This window comes from Ambystoma mexicanum, chromosome 5q (genome assembly GCF_040938575.1).
Source record: "Ambystoma mexicanum isolate Mex_15411 chromosome 5q, UKY_AmexF1_1, whole genome shotgun sequence".
NCBI classification, from domain to species: Eukaryota; Metazoa; Chordata; class Amphibia; order Caudata; family Ambystomatidae; genus Ambystoma; species Ambystoma mexicanum.
In genome coordinates, this window is record NC_090933.1 from 389,633,892 (window position 1) to 389,654,447 (window position 20,556).

The window sequence follows — 20,556 nt, forward strand, 5'->3', positions numbered from 1 at the left end:
TGAAAAAATTGCCACTAGACCCTGGGTGGAAGCATATATAGGGTTGGGCGGTTCAGGAAATGTATCTTACATTAACGAAAGCCTGAAACGCCCGGGGATACCCACCATGTTTAGTAGGCTTGGATGGGGCCGGAATGTAGTGTGGCCTGTGTTACTATCTGCATTGTCAGAATGAGAGGCTGAGCGATTCGAGGATCCTGCTGCAGCCCCTCCTATTGCTCCCCATGGTTATCCTACCCAGGGAATTTTACTCTGCTACAAATCTACCTTGTTCTGGAGCAAAGACATCATTTGAAAAAGAAACGCATTCTCTTATTGAGTATCTGAAACCTCAGAATAGAGTTTTTGCATAGCCAATTTTTGGACTATATCTTCCATGATTCAGAAAAGACAATTGAGAAGGTCTCGCAATCTGTCAGATGGCGATGGCATTCACGCAGGTCTTGTAGGAGTCACGGACGATAACCTCTACCACTTCCATGTGAAATGAACCCTCCCATATATATATATTTCTGATGCCTTTGAATTTGCTTATTCACATGCTGTGCACAGTCTGACATCTAGTGGTAATTGCAGAGTATTGCATCTTGTCTTTCGAGGATCGAAAGAGGACTTTGACATGGGCATGCTTGTAACACTATCCCTAACGTGACGTGTACTCTACCCAAGATCCTTCACGTGTTGAGGTCCCTCAGATTGTTTTTTTCCTCCCAGCTAGCTGGTCCCCTTATGCGTAGCTCGAAATATTGCTAATACATTTTCTTTCCCACGACCTCCGGCCATTTAATATTCGTCCCATCACCGACGACTACTTAACAACCAACGCAGAAGAGCGCGGAAGACAACTCCAGACTTCGACAGCTGGTGCCCTGGCCGACGCTGTCGACCGCATGGCCTTGGCCCTCCGGCCAGGCCTACACAGTAGGGCGAGTGGGGTTTGGGTCTCTGTTTCTTTTAAAGAATGCATTTCCTTCTCCCCTCTTTTCCCTTCAGGTTTTGCTGTCGCTATAAACCTGAGCTATGGACAGGACACCTTTTAAATGTTGCCCTTCTTGCAAAGGCAAGTATCCCTGGAAAGACATGCACCGGAGGTGCAATAAGTGTCTACTTCAAGATCACCATGAGGAGTCCTGTCAGTCTTGCAAGCTTTTACGTCCGAAAAAGATAAAAGAACAGCAAGTGAAATGGTGGCCGGCCTGCGCCATGCAGCAGGCAGAGTGTAGCTCCCCCACCGCCACCTCGAGTGATGACGAAGTGAGCGACAGCCATGGCTCCAAACCAGAGGCCATTGACCTATCGTCGGAGCAGCCATGCTCCGAGGCGTCCGTCCCCGGCAGGCAGACCTCCGACGGGTTGGGGGGGGCTCACCTCCTGCATAGCACAGCGTTTGGTCCCCAAATAGCGTCCAACCACATAAACCTGTTGGAATTATTGGCAGTGTTCAAAGCCCTAAAAGCTTTTCAGACACAACTTCAGGGGAAGACAGTACTGGTCCTCATGGACAGCACCACAACCATGTATTACCTGAACAAACGGGGGCACACAGTCTCCAGGGTTATCCAAACTGTCCCTGAACATTTGGAAGTGGGCTCTCAAACGCGGGAGGTTTCTTCTGGGCCAACACGTTCCAGGGGAACTCAATCTTCTGGCAAACGTGCTTAGCAGAGACTTCCCTCTACCCACAGAGTACAAATGGCAGCCACACGAAGACATTGTCTCTGACGTCTTCACGGAATGGGGCTTCCCAGAGATCGACTTGATTACAACTCTGGAGAATGCACAATGCCAAGATTGCGCCTCCAGGTACCCCCAGAACCGCTCCAATGGGAACGGTCTCTAGATAAGATGGTCAGGGGAATTTGTCTACGCTTTTTCCCCCGACTCCCCTATTCAACAAGATCGTGCACAAGATGGTCCAGGAACCATTCACGATGATTCTGTGGCCCCCATGTGGGCCTGCCAACCCTGGTTCTCCCACCTGATGGCGATGTCAATATCTCCTCCGATGAAGCTACCTTGCCCATTCAACATGCTTTCACAAGACGAGGAGGACACATTCCATCCTTGCCCGCAAACTCTCAATTTAGCGGCCTGGCTCCTGAAGTCAGAGCGTTCGGGTACCTTCAACTTCCTCAGAGATGTATGGATATTCTTAAAGAGGCGAGAAAGCCTAAGACCAGACATTGCTACTCCAATAAGTGGAAACACTTTATCTGGTGCAATTCTAAGAGCATCAATGCCATCAGCTGCTCTTTCACTCACATTGTGTTATACCAGACTCATTTGCTGGACTCAGGTCTGGTTTTTAATTCACTGAAAGTCCACCTGGCTGCACTTTCAGCATACACTACGTCCCAAAGGAAGGAGTCATGGTGGAAGAGCCCAGTAATGAAAGCATTTATGGAAGGGGTTAAAATACTTCATCCCCCTTTTTCAAACCCAGCTCCTGGGTGGGATTTAAATGTTGTATTAACTAGACTAATGGGATCTCCCTTCGAACCTCTGCATAAGGCTAGCCTTAAGGCTCTCACTTACAAGACTGCCTCCCTAGTGGCAGTCACTTCAATTAGAAGAGTCAGTGAATTACAGGCCCTTTCAGTTCAAGATCCGTTTGTTACAATTCACAAAGATAAGGTGGTTTTGCGCACTCACCATAGGTTTGCGCCTAAATTAATTTCAAAGTTCCATGTGAACCAATCAATAGAACTGCCCACCTTCTTCCAGAACCCCACTACCGTGGCAGAAAGAAGCCTACACACACTTGATGTGTGTAGAGCGGTCATATATTATCTGGAAAAAACAAGACCTCTAAGAAAGACGAATCCGTTTTTCGTTTCAGTGGCAGCTTGTAGCGAAGGAGATCCTGTCTCTAAGTCAGCCACCTCAAAGTGGATTGTAAACTGCATCACACTCTGCTACACTCTTGCCAATAGAGATCTGCCCTTCAAGCCTAGAGCACACTGTACTCGGGACACTAGGGCTTTCATAGCATCCATTGCAAATGTTCCTCTCTAATCCATTTGCAAAGCAGCAACCTGGAGTTCTGTACACATCTTTACAAAACACTACTGCCTAGATACTCACTCTAGGACTGATTCTCAGGTGCGACAAGTGGTACTAAAATCCTTTTACTACTGTTCCTTCTCACAGCCCACCTCCAACTCTGGTTGCTGCTCGCTAGTCTATGCACAGCATGTGACTCTAAGCAGATTCACAAGCATCAGAAGACATGCATTACTTACCGTAATAGCATTTCTGATGATTGTATCTGCTTAGATTCACCTGCGCCCACCCTTCCTCCCCGCTCGGAGTAGAAGGAACATAGACCTCTTACTACATTCTCTGTATTTGTACTCGCTCACGTTAGTCATAAGGCTCCCTCACGGCAGAAAAAAACACAACCAGAGGGACCTCAACGCGTGAAGGATCTTGGGTACACTACACTTCACTTTGGGGATAGTGTTACATGCACGCCCATGTCTGTCCCTTTTCGATCCTCGAAAGACAAGATGCAATACTCTGCGATTACCACTAGTTGTTGGACTATATGCACAGCATGTGAATCTAAGCAGATGCAATCATCAGAAATGCTATTACGGTAAGTAATGCATTTCATATATCTCAATAAAACATAGAAGTATTCCTTTCCCGGGCAGAGTCGGTTTACACAGTGAGCCTCCTTATTAGGGAATTCAGAGTATCTTGGGCCAGGTTCTGGAGTGAGGAATAAACAGACAATAAGCAAGAGAATTAGGGATTATACTTGATAATATGTGTCCCGTTCCCCCCCCTCACTGCCCATTCCTAACTGTTTCTACCTATTCTCTCCTGACCCAGACTCGAACCATCAGGATTATTCTACCATTCCTGTTCCACAGGAGTGGTTAACCCACACACAGTGAATATGACTAATGGACTGAATGAAGGGTTACTTCTTTGGAAGGCTTCTCAGTAAATCAAACCAAACACTGCTACACTACAGGAACAGACTGTCCCCAAAAACGTAGAACTGGGAAACAAAAACAGGATGCTAAATACCTAATAATGCAGTACCTATAAATGCAGCATCTTCTCGAGGTCCGTCCCTCATGAACAGGCTGTGAAACGCAAATCTGCGCGTCTCTTGGGATTTTATGGAAGACCTTCCTCGTTTGCAAGGCATTGCATTACACCTATCCATGGTGTCAGGTAATATTTTACATTTAGAGCTAAATGTACATCACTTGTGAGAACCCCAGAACTTTTTAGCTTGACTGGTAGATTAGATTTCCCTATACCTCAGTGAGTGGGAACCTTTTTCCACACTCTGATCCTTTTACTCTTTTTATGGGTGTCATTTTTAAGATACTCCATAATGTCCTTTTCATTGTATCCTATGTGACAACTTTTGGTATATACTTTTTACTCTTACGTCCCGTCCCCTTTCCTCCATACTGCATGGGCGTCCCTTCCAAGGGACGGGAGACGGAACCTTTTTCACCAGGAAAAAGCCTTCTTCCCCTTTAAATTTAGAGGCGTGTGGGGGTGCGGCACAGGGAGCATGCGCTGCCCTGACTCCGCCCTCTGGCGCCACAGCTCAGTCCCCTTTTCTGCGTCGACGGGAATGGGCCGAATTCACCAGCGCTAGTGGATACACGACTCGAGGTCCCAGGTTATCCCACGGATACTTCTGTCTTTTTTGTCTTTCTTATCATTCAGGTACTCGGTCCTCGGGCGTCACGCTCCTCCCCGGCGCATGTCGACTGCCACAGGGTTCAGCAGGTGTCCATCCCCTGCAACGGGCTCTTCCCAACTGGAGATCCCCACGCCCTCTGCCTACGTTGCCTTGGCCCAGACCACTGTTGGCAAGCTTGTTCAGCGTGCAACGCCCAAAATCGCTGAAGAACAGACTAGCCAGGTGGAGGGAGCTCTTCCAGAAGTCGCCTCCAGAAGACCTCAAGAGCTTTGTGAAACATCGAGCCAGGCCCAAGGTAGCGCCTCTATTTTCCATCGCACCCCGCAAGGGAGACTCCTTGCCAAGGACTCGCCCACGCGGGAGGGACCACTCGGGTCCTTTTATCAGCACGTGCACCGAGGCTGATTCAGCTACCAGCCCTCGGGCGTAGTCCACGTACCCCAGCCTCCGGCTCAAACTACTCCTCCACCTCCTCAGGATCCTCCTGATCCACAGGATACGGATGAGGAGGAGGATCCTAACACGCCATTGCAGGTCTGGTGGAGTACCTGGGCCTACCTCAGCCCGAGGTTGAGCAGCTGGCATAGGGGGTTCTAGCTGAAGTCCTCGCACAACGCCCCTCTGCCAAAATGGGAATTCCTTTGCAAACCGATGTAGTCTCCCTCTCCAAGAAGGGTTGACTCAAGCCATACTCTGTCCAGCCGGTCAATCGACGCCTGGACGCCAAGTACAGGCAGATGAAGGGGGATACACTCTTGCTATCGGCCCATCCTCAGCCACACTCCTCAGTGATCGCTGGAGCATCACTATACTACAAGCCTCACTCGTCCTCAGCCTCCTCCTCAGCGACACTGCTAGGCAAGGAGGAGAAGATCTTGGAGGTGTACAGGAAGAAGCTGTATTCCAACGCGTCCTTGCATCTTCGTTAGGCCAAGGCCGATGCCATGCTGGCTGCCGCTAACCAAAGGTTATGGCGGGAAATTACAGATTTCCTCCCGAATTCCCTTTTTAAGGCATGACTGGCTGAGGCCAAGCTGGTGGCGCAGGACCTCATGGAATCCACTTTGGCCCATATCGACACCTCTGGCCATGCCATCTGTATCGCCACGGACATGAGAAGGACAGCCTGGCTCTGGGCAACGAAATTCAACCCGGATGTCCAGGAACGCATATTAGATCTGCCGTTCGAGGGGGGACCTCTTCCACTCCTCCACGGATGAAGAGCTGGACAAGAAGAAAAACAGCTCACAAACGGCCAAGTCTTTATCCATCTTGACAAAGACCATGCCCAAGTTGTAAACCCAGTCACAGCAGCGCTCCGACAGGGGACGTACGTACGAAGGGTTCCGCGGCTTCCAGGAACGGAGATCCAGGCAGCCTGACCGCTCGCTGTCTCAGAACCGGCGCAAGCAACAAAAAGCGGGGGCAGGGGTGGGGAGTAGGGGCTTTTTCCAGTCCCCCTCCTCCGCGACAGCCTCTGACGGAAAGAAGGCATGACACGTCCCTCTGGGTCCACGTCCCTCCAGTGGGGGGCAGGCTTTCTCTCTACACACATTTCTGGCGTCAGAACTTCGCGGACCCCTGGATCCTCTCTGTAGTATCCACGGGGTACTGCCTACCCATCCCAGCCTCTCCTCCACTCCCTCAAGTTGGGACAGCAACTCTTCTGGCGGAGATCCGGTCGCTCGTAGAGAGCCAGGCAGTGGAGGAAGTCCCAGCCTCCCAGCGAGGCTTCAGCTTTTACTCCAGGATATTCACCTTTCAGAAGAACCAGGCGGGCCTGAGAGTTGTGCTGGACCTTTCCACCCTCAGCCTCTCCTTACCCCTGAAAAAAATTCAAGATGGTTATGCCAGCTTTTGTAGCGGAGACATTGTGCAAGGGAGACTGGACGAGCTCCGTGGATCTGAAGGATGCGTACCTACACGTCCCGATTTGGCAGCCCCATCGTTCTTTCCTTCAGTTCAGGATCATGGGCTACCATTTTCAATACAAGGTCCTTACTTTTGGTCTCAACCCGGCCCCCAGGGTCTTTACCAGGTTCAGGAATACAGTGGCTGCCCTCCTCAGAGCACAGGGCCTCCATATCTACCCATACCTCAACAACTGGCTCGTCGGGGCTACCTCTCCGGAAGCGGTTCACCACTCTTCCCATGCCCTTATGAAAATGCTGCACGATCTGGGTTTCTCGCTCAATCTCAAGTCGCAGCTGCAGCCCACGCAAACTGACATTCTTGGGCCTCATCTGGGACACGTGCTCCGGGAAGGTATTTCCGTCGGAGGACAAGACCCTGGCCATCAAGAGGGCCTCCGCCCATTTCCTCAGCAGAGAGGTCACCTCGGCTTGGTAGTACCAGCATCTCCTGGGTCTCTTGGCGGCGGTCCTATTAGCCGTTCCACACACAAGACTGAAGATGAGGATTCAGCTGCACTTCGTGGCCTGATGGAATCAGGAGCAGGGCTCTCAGAGAGGATCAACGTTCCTCCATCTCTCCACCCGGACCTAACATGGTGGTCCAGGGACTGCAACCTACAGAGGGGCAAGCCCTTTCCGGCCGCCCACCCCACAGGCCACCATCAGCAGAGACTCCTCGTTCGAGGGCTGGGGAGCCACTGTTGACAATCTCTCTGTCCACGGCCCCTGGACTCGACAGGAGCAGGAATACCACTCAATTGGTTACAGCTGAATGCCATCTGGCTAGCGCTCAGAGCATTCCTACCACTTCTCAGGGGCATGGTTGTCCCCATCCAGACAGACAACTCGATCAGCATATACTACGTCAACAAGCAGGGAGGCACCAGATCCCCTCCTCAGTGCAGACTGGCAATCAGCATGTGGGAGTGGGCCCTGGAAAACAGCATCTACCTCACGGCAGTCCACCTCTCGGGGGAAGCCAACCTGGAGGTGTACAGGCTCAGCAGGTTGGGAGCAGACAATTACGAATGCTCAGCATGGGGGCAGGGTCATCCACCACTTGCCATAGAAACTAGCCCTCACAGCGAACCGGAGCAGGTAATGCTGCAGCACCTCAGCCTCTCTCAGGCTAATCTCAAAATCATACAGGGCGCAAGGAGCAAGGCTACCAGGGCCCAGTATAAAAGTAAATGGCCCAGATTCTGCCACTGGGCAGAGTCCAAGGAAATCGACCCACTGGCATGTACTTTGGACGATGTGCTCTCCTTCTCGGCACACCTCGCCCACTCTGGTGTGCAGGTGGACACCTGCCGTACATACCTCGCAGCCATCGGGGCTTACAGGAACACAGAGGAGGGGGATCTTCTCCTCCTCCAATACTATCATCAAGAAACATCTGACAGGGCTTGCAAGGCTCTACCAGCCCGTCAAGAGGCTGCACCCTGTGTCTGACCTCAACATAGTCTTGGGCTCCCTGGCACACAAACCGTTTGAGCCAATGGCGTCCACGGACATCAGGCTGGTCACCATCAAGACGGCCTTGCTAGTCGGCCTCACTTCGGCTCGTAGTAGAGTCAGCGAAATACAGGCGCTGGTCGCCTCGGAATCATATACTACCTTGCACAGGGACAAAGTAGTCCTGTGGACACACCTGGCATTTCTGCCCAAGTTGCCGTCTGCTTTCCACTTGAAGAAATAGTCCTTCCTACGTTCTTTGCCGATCCCAAGGATGAGGCACAGAGTGCTGCACTGCCTGGATGTCAGACAGGCCCTGAAATTTTACTTGGACAGGACCAAGGGCTTCTGCAAATCAGACGCCCTGTTTGTCACTTTCAGAGGCTCAAGACCAGGCGATCAGGCCTCCAAGTCCTCCATATCACGCTGGATGGTCTCGGCCATCAAAGAGGCGTACGAGGGCCAGCACAAGCCTCTTCCGGCCAACATGCACGCCCACCCAGTCGGGGCCAAGACAATGGCCATTGCATTCCAGTGCCATGTCCCTTGGCTGGTCATAAGCAGCGCGGCCACTTGGCCCACTCCCTCGGCTTTCTGCAAGCATTACTGTTTGGATGCCGGCTCTAGATCTGATGCGGCTTTCGGACAGGCGGTTCTCAGGAACCTATTTGCTTAAGGAGGGTCTTCTCTCCACCCTGGGGCTACATTCAGTTGTAATCGCCCAAGCGGTATGGCGGAAAGGGGACGAACGTAAGAATAATTATAAGTTACTCACCGTAGTGACTAACTTACTCTGCGTCCTTAGTCCCCTTTCCTCCATACGTCCCACCAACCTCCCCCCCTAATAATACTGGTGTCATTAGGCAATGTTAAATCTATTGTTGACGCGCCAATGTGGACTGAGGTGTGGCGTGGGGGGCAGAGTCAGGGCAGCGCATGCTCCCTGGGCTGCACCTCCACGCTCGTCCAAATTTAAAGGGGAAGAAGGTTTATTCTGGTGAAAAGGGTTCCATCTCCCATCCCTTGGAAGGGACGCCCATGCAGTAAGGAGGAAAGTGGACGAACGTATAAGGACTAAGAGTACGTTAGTCACTACGGTGAGTAACTTATAATTTATTGTTAGAGTTGTCCTTTGGGCTCCCCTTTAACATTCTCTGGCAAACCGTGTGAGAACTACAGTTCCCAAAGGTAGAAAGGATATTTCTATCCCTTCTACATTTTGTCAGGTGAAAACCAGCACACCCCATCTAATGTGGTGCGCTGGGGAGATACAATGTATCCCCTTTCTCACTAGCACTGTAACAGTTCTGTTACAGGAACTAGCTTACCTTAAATGGCTGGTGGCAGTGAACTTTTTGACAAATTTGGTGCACCATTACCACTGGCTGTTTTCACAGCTGTGGTAAAGGCACCCATGGGTGCTCATTTTACCAAAATGGCCCTGTCTTCTTTTTTTGCCATTTTCGTGCGTCTTGTTCTTTCCCCTGCCCTCCAGAAAAGGAAAGTCCTATGTGCGATTTTTATCTTCTGCAGGAGACCTCGGTCAATCCAGCCCAAGGCTTCAGAGTGTCTGTGAAGGCAGGAAGCGGGGGAGAAGTCCAAAACTCTGCAGCCCTTTGTCTTCCAGTCTGCCTGTGAGAATCCAGTTCAAACTGGGAGGCTGGCTGTCCTGAAAGGACTGCCATCTCCCCAAGTTTGAATGTTGCAGGTCTGTTTGATTCTCTGGGTTCCTGCATAAAAGTCTGATCCTTGAAGCTGAAGAGGTAGTCTGCCAGTGGACCTGAATCCGAAGAGGAAGATGAAGAATCCGAAGAGGAAGATGAAGAAAACTCAGCTGAGACGATTTCCAGCGACCGGAGGGCTTGCTGTGTAACCGGAGCCTGCTGTTACCTTACACGATGTCCCCACCCTGAGCCTGGTGATCTACTAAACTCGAAGATCTGCATTTTGAGCCATGCCACATCGTGCTGCGACCTTACGGGGCTACAATACCCCAATAACCTGGGACCTCGAGTCAGTGTGCAGTGCATGGTCTTCCGAATTCTGAATCGAGCTGTAACTTTGGTGGCATTCTGCAGGACTTCCAGTAACGTGAATAGAGTTTCGAAAAGTCCCCTCATGAGAGTGCTGGACCTTGGAAGTGACGAGAATCCGACCAGCAATATTCAGTCCTCTGGCTCCTGAAAAGGGTGCCAAAACCACAGAGCTGCATCCAGCCGCGAAGAAACACTTGCCTGGAGCCTTCCCCATTGATCCTTGCTGCAAATTCCCGTCCAAAGTCAGTCTTCATGACAAAGGAATCCAATGACTGGGTTTTTGGCTGCAGATCCTGAAGTCTTCCTGCTGAGGTACCTTAAGCCTGTGTGATTTCTGCAAAACTTTTTTTTTTTTTTTCTTCTGTGATTGGGAGTCCACTCATCCATTTCACCCAGGCCCACTGCTGGAATCCTCCTGTGGTGTCTTCTCAGAAGTCTCTGGTCACCCAAGTATTTAAAAGTGTACTTACTTGTAAATGAGTTGGTTGGTAATTGTAACTCTGAGCATGAGCAGTTACAAAAATATATTTACGGATATTATTGGCTGTGCCTCTTCCCAAAAGTAATGCTGTTGGCTTCCCGAACTATTTCTTCCAGAATAGTAGTGTGTAAATTCACCAACTGGGTCTTGCTTCCCCCTGATCTGCTTTTTAGCCTGTCTAAACTAAGCCTGCCTTGGGTTTTACCTACCTGGAATAACATAGAGCCAATTCTTAAAGTGTAACATTGGGTTTTGCTTCCCGTTGTCTGTTTTATTCAGATGCTAAAACAGTCATTGGTTTATAGCTACCTTCTACGATGTTGACAGCTCCTTAGTGCATGTCTTTTAGTTACCTTGGTCTGCCTTGGGCCATCCTAAAATAACTTCGAAAATTATTTCTTACCCTAGTCTGTGTTCCACTCAACCGAAAAGCAACTGTAATAGTATATTACTAACTTAGGTTTTACCTGCCTAGAATTGCTGGGTGTCATTCTTAAAAAGTGTTCTGTGGGTGTAGCTGACCTTGGTCTGCCTGGTGCAAACCTAAATTAGTGTACATAGTTCTTGCTTACCTTAGTCTGTGTTCCACTAATCTGAAAAGCATCTAAGTGTATATTGCTCCAAAAGGTCTTCCTCATCTAGTATAGCTGTTTTTCTGAATGTGGTTATAGATTTCTACTGTTCCTTGAATAAGTATTCCACTATTCAGAAAAGTATACTTGCAGGTTGGTTTACTAAGTGATTCCTTAACAGAGTGTCACTGCACAACTGCTAGGGTTTACTGCCCTTGTATTACTGAAAGTAATTAGAAAGTAACTTATGGTTAAAGCTGTGTCCTATAATAAATGACTTGCCTAGAAATACTGTTAGTTTTCTGAACAAGGTGTATGCTTTGGTCTGTGTACCTTACAGCATTGTGCTGTGTTTTTATAATGTGTTTATAATTCTATCACCGCATAAGATTTATCTTGGCCTAACTTGTATTTGTAATAAACCTTTTCTTTTATACTACTTCTGGTTGGCAGTGTTTCTGTTGAACCCTTGGTATACTAAAAGTTCTTTGTACCTTCCTACAGCTCTCTCTCCCATCGAAGATGAGCCTCGCTGCTCTGTCTACAATGCCATATACTCAGGTGGTACAGCCTTATTTTAAGATTGGAGTCTTGTACTGTCTCAGTTGAATGGTTTTACTAAGCCCTTAGTTGGACTTCAGAAACATTGTCCTAACAATAAGTGATTTCAATGTTGGGTTTGAGGACCTTGTGGGCAGCTTCCTAGGCCTTTGCCTTAAACAAGCAATGTGTGATAGCACTCATACCAAGGGTCGTATCCTATATTGAATCTTACATAGGAATCTAGAGCTTACCAATGTCATTCTTGCTGACGTTTCTTGGTATGGCCAGACATTTTTTTCAATACACCCAGTTGAAATTCCATTTCAAAATGGACCCTTCACTCATCTCTTGTAGAGATCATTGCATGCTGACACAAGAGAAAATACTCTTTACTGGTCAATAGTCAAAGTCAAAACCTTGATCAGTCTTTCAACATCTATCAATTAATGTCTCCTTATAACAATATTATCAGTAACCTAGCCAAACCTGTTAAAGCCTAAATCTGAAACTGTCTCTGTTCAATGGTGTTACTTAGTTGGACTTCAGAAAAACAGTCCTAACACATGGTCCAGGGGTAAAGGACCTTTTCCCATCATGAAGTTTCCTGTCTTTGGGTGTCCACCATCCTGGTTTGGTCCTTTGTGGGAATATCTAACCCACCCCACAGCTGGTTACTCTAGCAAGTCCCAGCTTCAAATCTAGTTTACAACTAATAGACTAGCTACAATCTTTCTTCAGATACAGTTCCCAAGCATGTTTCTGCTTCGAATCATTATCAGGAAATGTGTACAATTACTGTGTGCCCCGTGCACACTACTGTATCCTCTGTGTAAACATTGTCACTCTTTTCTTTGTTTTTCACAATATGGTCTAAATATGATGTAATAATTACCACACAAACAGTACTAACACACCATTGCTTAAGACATTGGTTTTGTGACTCAGTACTGTACCAAGTATTATGCTATCTGTATTGTTTTTATTTGATGAAGCATGAGTACTAAAGATGTTTGCCCAGCCACAGGGCATGACCTGCTGAATAAAGCAGTCTCTTGTGCATAACATTTTTGTCCCAAGATATGTGCATGCATTAAATCCAGAAACCATTCCACCATACTTACTTTTGAATAGGATAGTAGTGTCAACAAACTGATATCTGGTTGGAGCTCCACCCCCCCTTTGTTTTCCACTAAGCCCTTGTGAGGGAGGTCTAGGCTGAGTGGAAGTTCTGACAAACCAGCTTGGTTGGTCATCTGACACAGTCCCCAGCCACCATTAGTGATTTGGCCATCCCATTTTTGCAGTGGACCTAAGACCTTGCTTCTTCCCTCTTGCTGCTTTGTTCTGCTAAGTGGAAGAAGCAGGTCTGCTAATCTACTGAAGGAGTTTTTCTCGACGATTCCTGCTGTTTTTGCCACTAGCAATTACTTGGCCACATGGGTACAGTGGTTTTTTTTGTTGCCACTGGAATTCTGGTCTGGGCTTTCTGAACATTCCGGCTGGCTCCCCACATCTGCCTGTTGGAGCCATCCATTCTGGAACAGTTTTCAGTGCTGTTTACACTCAGTTTCTTCCACTTGACTGTTGGTTGCTGCGGGTGTGCTAAGACTCCAACACACTCCCTGATCTGCTGCTTGGGATGTCTGAAGGTGCCTCCAGCCATTGTCGGTGTCCTCTGACAGTTTTCTGCTTAGCTGCCTGCCTTATTTGTCCACGACCTGCCAGGAGCCATCTCTGTGCGTTCCCTCGCCTTCCCTAGTCTTAATCGCTGAAATCTTCACTTCAGGCTTGAAGGTCGATGAGTGGGAAGGTCCTTTGTTCCTTGTCTGGGTCATTGCTCGTTCAGAGTGCAGTCCCCTGGGCACCAGATCCTGAAAACGGTATCTGGAAAAAAAGCCATGTACTTGCAGGGTTTTTTCGCTGTGATAGATCTCTTTTTGCAAGAACTGGCGATGTGGGTACTAACCTCAGTTCTGGGGTGGGTGATTCTCCAGCGTGGGGTCTGGCATGGATTCACATGCTCATGAATATTCCCCGTCGTCTGGCTGCAAATCCTCGGTAAAAGAAGAAACAGTTTCACTTTCACTTACAAACTGTATTTCTATTCAAATCACTGAACTCTAGTTCTTTCTGCCCCTAGCCAGTGACTGCCCTCTCCCTAAACCTGTGTATTTGCATTATTTGTAACACTGTGTGCCAAATAGTAAAAATTATTATGTGGAGTGTTGGTGTAGGCCTTATTTTATATATTTGCCCTTTTGGGGGAAAAGAAATCTACATTTTTCTTCCATCTCCTTGGTATATATGTTGGGTGCTAACCACAGGTCTAGGGCCTTCCAAATATAACAGGGAACTGTACTTAATTGTGCATTGCAATAGGGGGCTTTACCAGATTGTTAGGTTTTGATGTTCCCTTGTTCTCTCTGAGGAACCAGGAATGAGACGTGGACACAGAGGACTTAAGTTTGTGGATATACATTTTATTGAAATAATAAAGGGGTTTGGGAAAGGCCTCACTGTCCCTAATTTAGGAGATACTTCCCTACGTCAACCAAAAACTAAAGGGGTCTGTCCGTTGTCAAGATGTCCAAAGCAAAAAAGGCCTGTGTCTGAAATCCTATCCTCGCCCTCACTCTAAAATAACTATAAGGTGCTAAGGGTAATGTCTTTGACTTCAAAGAGCGTACAAATGTTGAAAATTCAACAGAAATCTCCAATTAATGGTGTTCACATTTCCAGGGGATGATTCCCTTCCCCAGGTTTCTCTTCACCAAAGTAAAAAGTTCAAAAAGAATAACCGAGTTCCTGTAGCCCAAGAAGATGACTCACTCCTCCTCGTGTTGTAATTCACTCCCGGGGAAATTACTCCCTTCCTCAGGCTTTCTCATAATGCAAAATCCTAATGGTATGAATCTTCCTTTAGATTCCTGCTTTAGAATGCCACAACTCGGGTGTGGATTCCAGACTCGCACAACACCTAGTATACTCCACTTCCAGGTCTGTTATACAATTCCTTTAAAGAATGGGTGTTGCTCTTCTTTTCTGTTTTGCTTCATTTCTCTAGGTTGCCTGATATACTCTCCTGTCAGGTCTCTTGCACAGTTCTTTTCAAGAAGGGGTGTGGCGCTTCCTTTCCTTTTTTATTCAGTTATCTAGCTTGCCTGGTGTACTCTCCTGCCAGGACTTTCAACACAACATCCAACAGCTTCGGGACCAAGGGTGCATTTAGCTTCCCCAAGTTCCCCTTTCCTTTTGGGCTACTTGTATTTTCCTTCTTCCCCAAGTACTGGGACTATGAAGATTAGCCACGTAGCAAGCTGTATGGATTTGCACCCACTTGTACTTAGGCGTGCCTTCTCCCACTCCCTCCTGGTGCCCCAGCCTTTTACTATGGGCTCCCCGGTGCTTGAGAGGCTTCTGTAGCTTCTCCGATCCCTGTTCAGGTCCTGTTTCGCGTCTGGTCTCTCTTCGGTTCGGAGGGCTCAGCTCTGTGGCGGATGGCGTTCGGCTTGTCGCCCTGGCTTCCCTTGACGGCACAAAGCTTCTTCGTGTCATTCGGCGTATCTGGCGCCTTATGGGAGTGTGCCACCAACACAATAGCGCCACCTTGACTGCTCTCCGCTCTTCAGCTTTACTCGCTTTCTCCTTTTCCTCCACAATTATCATGTGCCTCTGTCGTCTGTCCTCCCGACAACTTGGTTTCCGGCATAAGCTAGCCAGTCGGATCCAACTGTATTGCTCAGCTGTTCCATCTTTGAACTCCCGCGCTGAGGAAGGGAGATGCTCCGAGCCAATCTGATTTCACCAACTACTAGACTACTTGTTTTGCTTCAGTTAAGCAATCTTCATTCTGGTTCCCTCTTCCTCGTTTTAGTGTTTGTCAGTAGGGTGGTTTCAGAATATTGAAGGACATTGTCAAGATGCTTTGTGGGTTACTGAGGGGGGATTGCAATATACCAACAAAGCATGTGGAAAGGAGGGGATATCCCTGAAAACGGGATACCATGTTTCATCTGATAATGTCTCACGGGTCACTTCCCCCCATGCGATCCGCCCTCAAATAGCTGCCCCCAGGGTCTGGATCAGGGAGAGGCTGCTGTCAGCTGGCCACATGAGAGGCCAGCCACGGGAAAGGAGTGATAACATCATCGGATACATCACATCTCCCTCCTCGTAAATTTATGTTGGGTACTTAACTGTGTTAGGGAACCAACATCTAGGCAGGGGGTAAGGGGAATCCTTTAAAACCATTGGTGTTTTTGAATAATATGCAGAGTATCTTTATAATGGTATGTAAGTAAATATTTGAACTGATAGATGACCATGTGTACATTTTTTCAGTATATCAGTCCGGTGTATTTTCTAGAGTTGTGTGTGGACTAATTGTACCTTTATGTCAGCCTGTGCCCCTACATGAGAGTTGAGGCTTTTCACTCTGTCTGTTACCTAGCTTTAACGGGGGTTTGGCTTCTCTTTTTGTCAGGTGTTAGTCCCCAGAAAGGTTGTAGATCCCTCCACAGAGGGTTCAAAAAAAAAGGTGCCATTACATCTTTCCATCAACTGCGATATTTCTCATTTATTTTTCAGGAGGAAGAGTGCTGCTTGCCTTTCGTTACTAAAGAGGTTCAGACAGTGGAAAAAGGAAGGGTTATGGGGAGTAGATTTTGAAAAGCAAGCATTTAGGAGCCTGCCCTTGGTTCTCAACTGTTCTCAATGTTTTTACAGTCATTTTATCAATGTCTCTTTTTTTCAGTATTCCGAAGAAGTTTTGGGAGTCTTCAGGAGCTACAAGTTGGATGATACACAAGCATCACGAAAGAAGTTGGAAGAACTGAGAGCTGGGGGGGAACATGTCTACTTTGCAAAGTTTTTAACAAGTGAAAAGGTATTGCTACCCCAATTTCCCACAGCAAAATAATCTTAGTCTGCCATCTCGCATCACATTTCATAATATTAGTGTCAAAGCCATGTATCTTTAAATGTTGTCCTAGTTCTGCATTGCCCGAAAGTGTTGCATTGTCAGTTCTTAACCTGTAATAAATAGTGTTTTGTATTGAAGTTTCGAACCTATGTATGCCTTTTTGCCAGTTCCTCTGACTTTCCTGTGCCCTGTGATGGTATGGCACTGGGGGATTTTTCTAAGAATTATCACAAAGTCCCTTGCCTGACTCTGGAGACGACGACGGAGATGACTTTTAGCCTGGTGGCCAATTGGGACCAATAGACTGGTTCCCAGTTGGACAGGATCCCAATCCCCCCGTTCCTCATCCCAGATCTTCGTTGGTGACTGATGGACTGCAATATGGCAGTGGGAGCCTCCTTATCCTGACCAGAGACCACCCTGGTGGTGAAGACTGATTACTCACTGTCGGGCTAGGGGCTACTCTAGAGGTCTACTCCATTTATTGCGTTTGGTCCAGGGTGGAGGCCCTCTTGCGCATCAATCTGCTCGAGCTCCGGGCAGTGGGCCTGGCTCTCAAGGCTTTTCTGCCTCTAGTCAGCGGCTCTACGGTTCTGGTAAGGACTGACAACTCGACAACAATACATTATTTTACCTGAACAAGTAGGGTGGCACTCGTCCCCCCCGCACCGCACTTCCCCCACTCCTGTGCATGGAGGCAGTGGCAATATGGGAATGGGCCCTTAAGGAAGGGATTCAGATTTCAGCAGTCCACCTCCTGGGGGACAGCAACGAGGACCAGCTGAGCTGCTTGGTGTTCAACACCTACTAGTAGGAGTTACACATCAACTCCTTGTTGCCCCTGTTCAAGAGATGTGGGTTTCTGGATCTGGAATTGTTTGCATCTCCTCAGAATTCCAAGTGTCCCCGCTTTGCCTCCTGAGCGGGCTGGGGTAGAGTCAGGGGGTCTCTAGGAGGCCCATTCCAGCCCTACTGGCACGGCTGCAGTTATTAGTTTCCTCCTCCACTGTTGCTAGAGCGGACTCCCCGCAAATTACGGACTTCAGTGTGCTGCAGCCTCATCCTGATCCCCCCCGTACTGGCTGTAAAGGGTGTGGTTCTTGGTCCTTCTGCAGTTGTGCTCCCAGGGCCTGTCCATCTTTCGATCCCCAGCAGGTGCTTCCTGACTCAGCAGAGCAGGGCAGTGGAGCACATGGACCAGGCCAGACTGGCCCTTGCAGCCTGGTGTTCCTGACCAGCTTAGGTTGCAGCATGCACAGTTTTCAAAGGACAACTTGGGGCATCATACAGGAGGCTGTCTACACAATCTGAGTATAAGAGCAAGTGGACTATAGATTTTGCCACTGGGCTCGCGCCAAGGGACTGGACCCCCTCCCGAGCTCCGTGGATGACGTTCAGGTGTTTTCTGCACATCTGGCTCATTCTGGCGTTCAGGTGGATACTGTCGCACCTATTTGCAGGAATTGGGGCTTACAAGAATTCCCCTGAACATGTCTTTTCGGCGGCCAACTCGGTGGTTAAGGTGCACCTCAAGGGGTTGTCCAGGCTCTTTCCAATGGTGTACAAGCCACATCTGGTCTGGGACCTCAATGTGGTTCTCGCAGCCTTGCAGCACGCGCCCTTTGAGCAGATGGCCTTGGACATCAGGCTGGTGACAACGAAGACAGTGCTATTGGTGGCGCTTACCTCTGCATGCAGATTCAGCGAGCTGCAGGAATTGTCATGCAAGCCCTTCACCACGTTTCACAATGACAACGTCGTCTTGCACACTCATCCAAACTTCTTGCCAAAGGTCGTCTCTCTGTTCCATTTAACTCAGGAAAACTGCTTGTTGGTGTTCTTTCCGAACCTGCAGTCGGAGGCAGAAAGGACTCTGCATTCTTTGGACCTCCAAGAGGATCCTCAAGTTCTACACCTCTGACAAAATCCTTCAGGAAGTCTGAGGCATTATTTATCACCTTCGGGGGCTCGTCCCAGTCTTCCAAAGTTCTATCGCCCGTTGGATGGTCCAGGCCATTTCAGAGGTATATACGGCCATGGGCAAACCAGTTCCTCAGGGGATTCATGCTCAAGCAGTCGTGTTTCAGAGGCATGCTTCTTGGGATGTCATCAGCAAGTCGGCTACTTGGGCCACTTAGTCAGCTTTCTGTAAGCACTACTCCCTGGATACCAGCTCCAGGCTCGATGCAGAGTTTGGTCAGGCGGTTCTGAAGAACCTGTTTGCTTCATCCTAGATATGAGGCAGGTTATGACGGCTCCACCTTATGGTCTTGTTCGGTGGAATCTCCGACAAGGATGCAGGAAAAGGGACGGGGACATATGAATCACCGTAGTGACTAGATTACTCATAGTCCTTAGTCCCCTTTTCTCCATACGTCCCACCCACCTTCCCCCACTTGTATGCAAGAGGATATGTAAAATTGTAGCCCTGTATCTAAGCATCCGATGTGTTCAAAGGGGACTGAGGTGATGCTCCGTAGGGCGGACGTTCCCACGCCCGGGGCCTTGCCCCCCTTGCGCTATACTAAATTTAAAGGGGAAGCTCAATGCTTTGCTTGCAATGTTTCTGGTACTGTCACCATGTTGGGCGACACCCACAAGGATGGAGGAAAAGGGACTAGTCACTAGGAGTTCTCTAGTCACTACGGTGAGTAACTTTTAATATGTTTCATATAGGGCTTTAAGCCCTACCCTTTCACTCCATGCAGGTCCGCTGCGAAAAGAACAATGGCGGTTTGTGTCGTACATTGTTAAAGTTCCTGTTAAGGGGGAACTGACCTGGCCACCCCCAAGGTAAGTACAGTCTTTGTCGGTGTTGGGAGGGGTTTTTAAGCTTTTCCACTGTAGTTCTCTTCGGTGCTGGATAGTGTTGCAAGGCACGTCGGGCTGCAGCATAGGATCTCCATTGTGGCATGCTCCATCTCTTTTCCGATTCACCGCTGTACAGCATATGGCATGGTTGGGTGCTGCCAGGTTGTGCCTCCGTGGTCTCTGGCTGCTGTGTCCGTTTCATTGCTGAAACAGAATATGGCGAGTATTTAGGACAGAGGCATGGGGTCATGCAGATGAGTACTGCCCAAGTTTAATCTAGCACTTGGGAAGGAGACAGGAGTTGGGGCCCTCTTAACTACCACCATCCCATTCTGGGATAGGGCTGGTTCTGGATTCTCCCTGGTAAGCCTCACACCCAAGGTTGAGAGGGGTTTCCTTTCTACTCTTGACAAGGCCCGCTTACTGACCTTGTGACATTCAGATAATGTAAAGATGATTATTAGGGAGTTTTCCTAAAGTCCTACTTGTAGTAAGACTTTAGTAAGCTATACCAGTGGTTTGTAGAACTCAACTCTTATTATCAGTCTGTACTAACTCAGGACCTGGACCTTGTTTGAGTGGGAGAGCAGTCAGGCTATCATAAAAGGAAGATGTGAGCTGTAGGTAAGTACACTGAACCTTAGTTAGACATGCACATCAAAGACACTCTTACACTTATAATTTATATAAAATTTTATATTTATTATGTATACACCAGCATCACTTTGAATATTAGGCGTTTACAGTAGAACACTTCGGAATACTTGAGAATACACTTCAAAGGGCACTTTCACTTTGGTGTTTGTTCACGGTTACATTTGTAGCAATGTTAGAAAGGGAAAAGACAATGTTATCATATTGGTTATTACACGCACCTGAAGTTTTTATACGGTAATACATTTGCTATTTAAACACATGGTAAAGTCACTTAAAGGGATGAAATTGGTTAGTTAATGTAACATTAGCCTGGTTCAAGGTTCTACAGGGTTTTTCTTTGCCCAGTAAGTCTTTTAAGTCTCAAAATGCAACCCTAACTAAAGGCACTTCGGAGAGACCTCAAAATCATAAGCAGCAGAATACAAGGAGTTCCTGTGGATTTCATCCAGTCTCTAGTGTTATAGAAGCAGCAAGTTAACTAACAAGGGAGAC

At 48.2% G+C, this 20,556-nt stretch overlaps 1 protein-coding gene across 2 annotated transcripts in view; it reads left to right on the plus strand.

The window, feature by feature from the left end:
* The window catches only part of THOC1 (THO complex subunit 1), a 1,301,120-nt gene that overhangs the window by 711,595 nt on the left and 568,969 nt on the right, over positions 1-20,556 (plus strand). For both annotated transcript variants that reach the window (XM_069620878.1, XM_069620877.1), the window contains exon 11: positions 16,429-16,560. In XM_069620878.1, the coding sequence (XP_069476979.1) occupies positions 16,429-16,560 (132 nt within the window). The remainder of the gene's footprint in view (positions 1-16,428; positions 16,561-20,556) is intronic.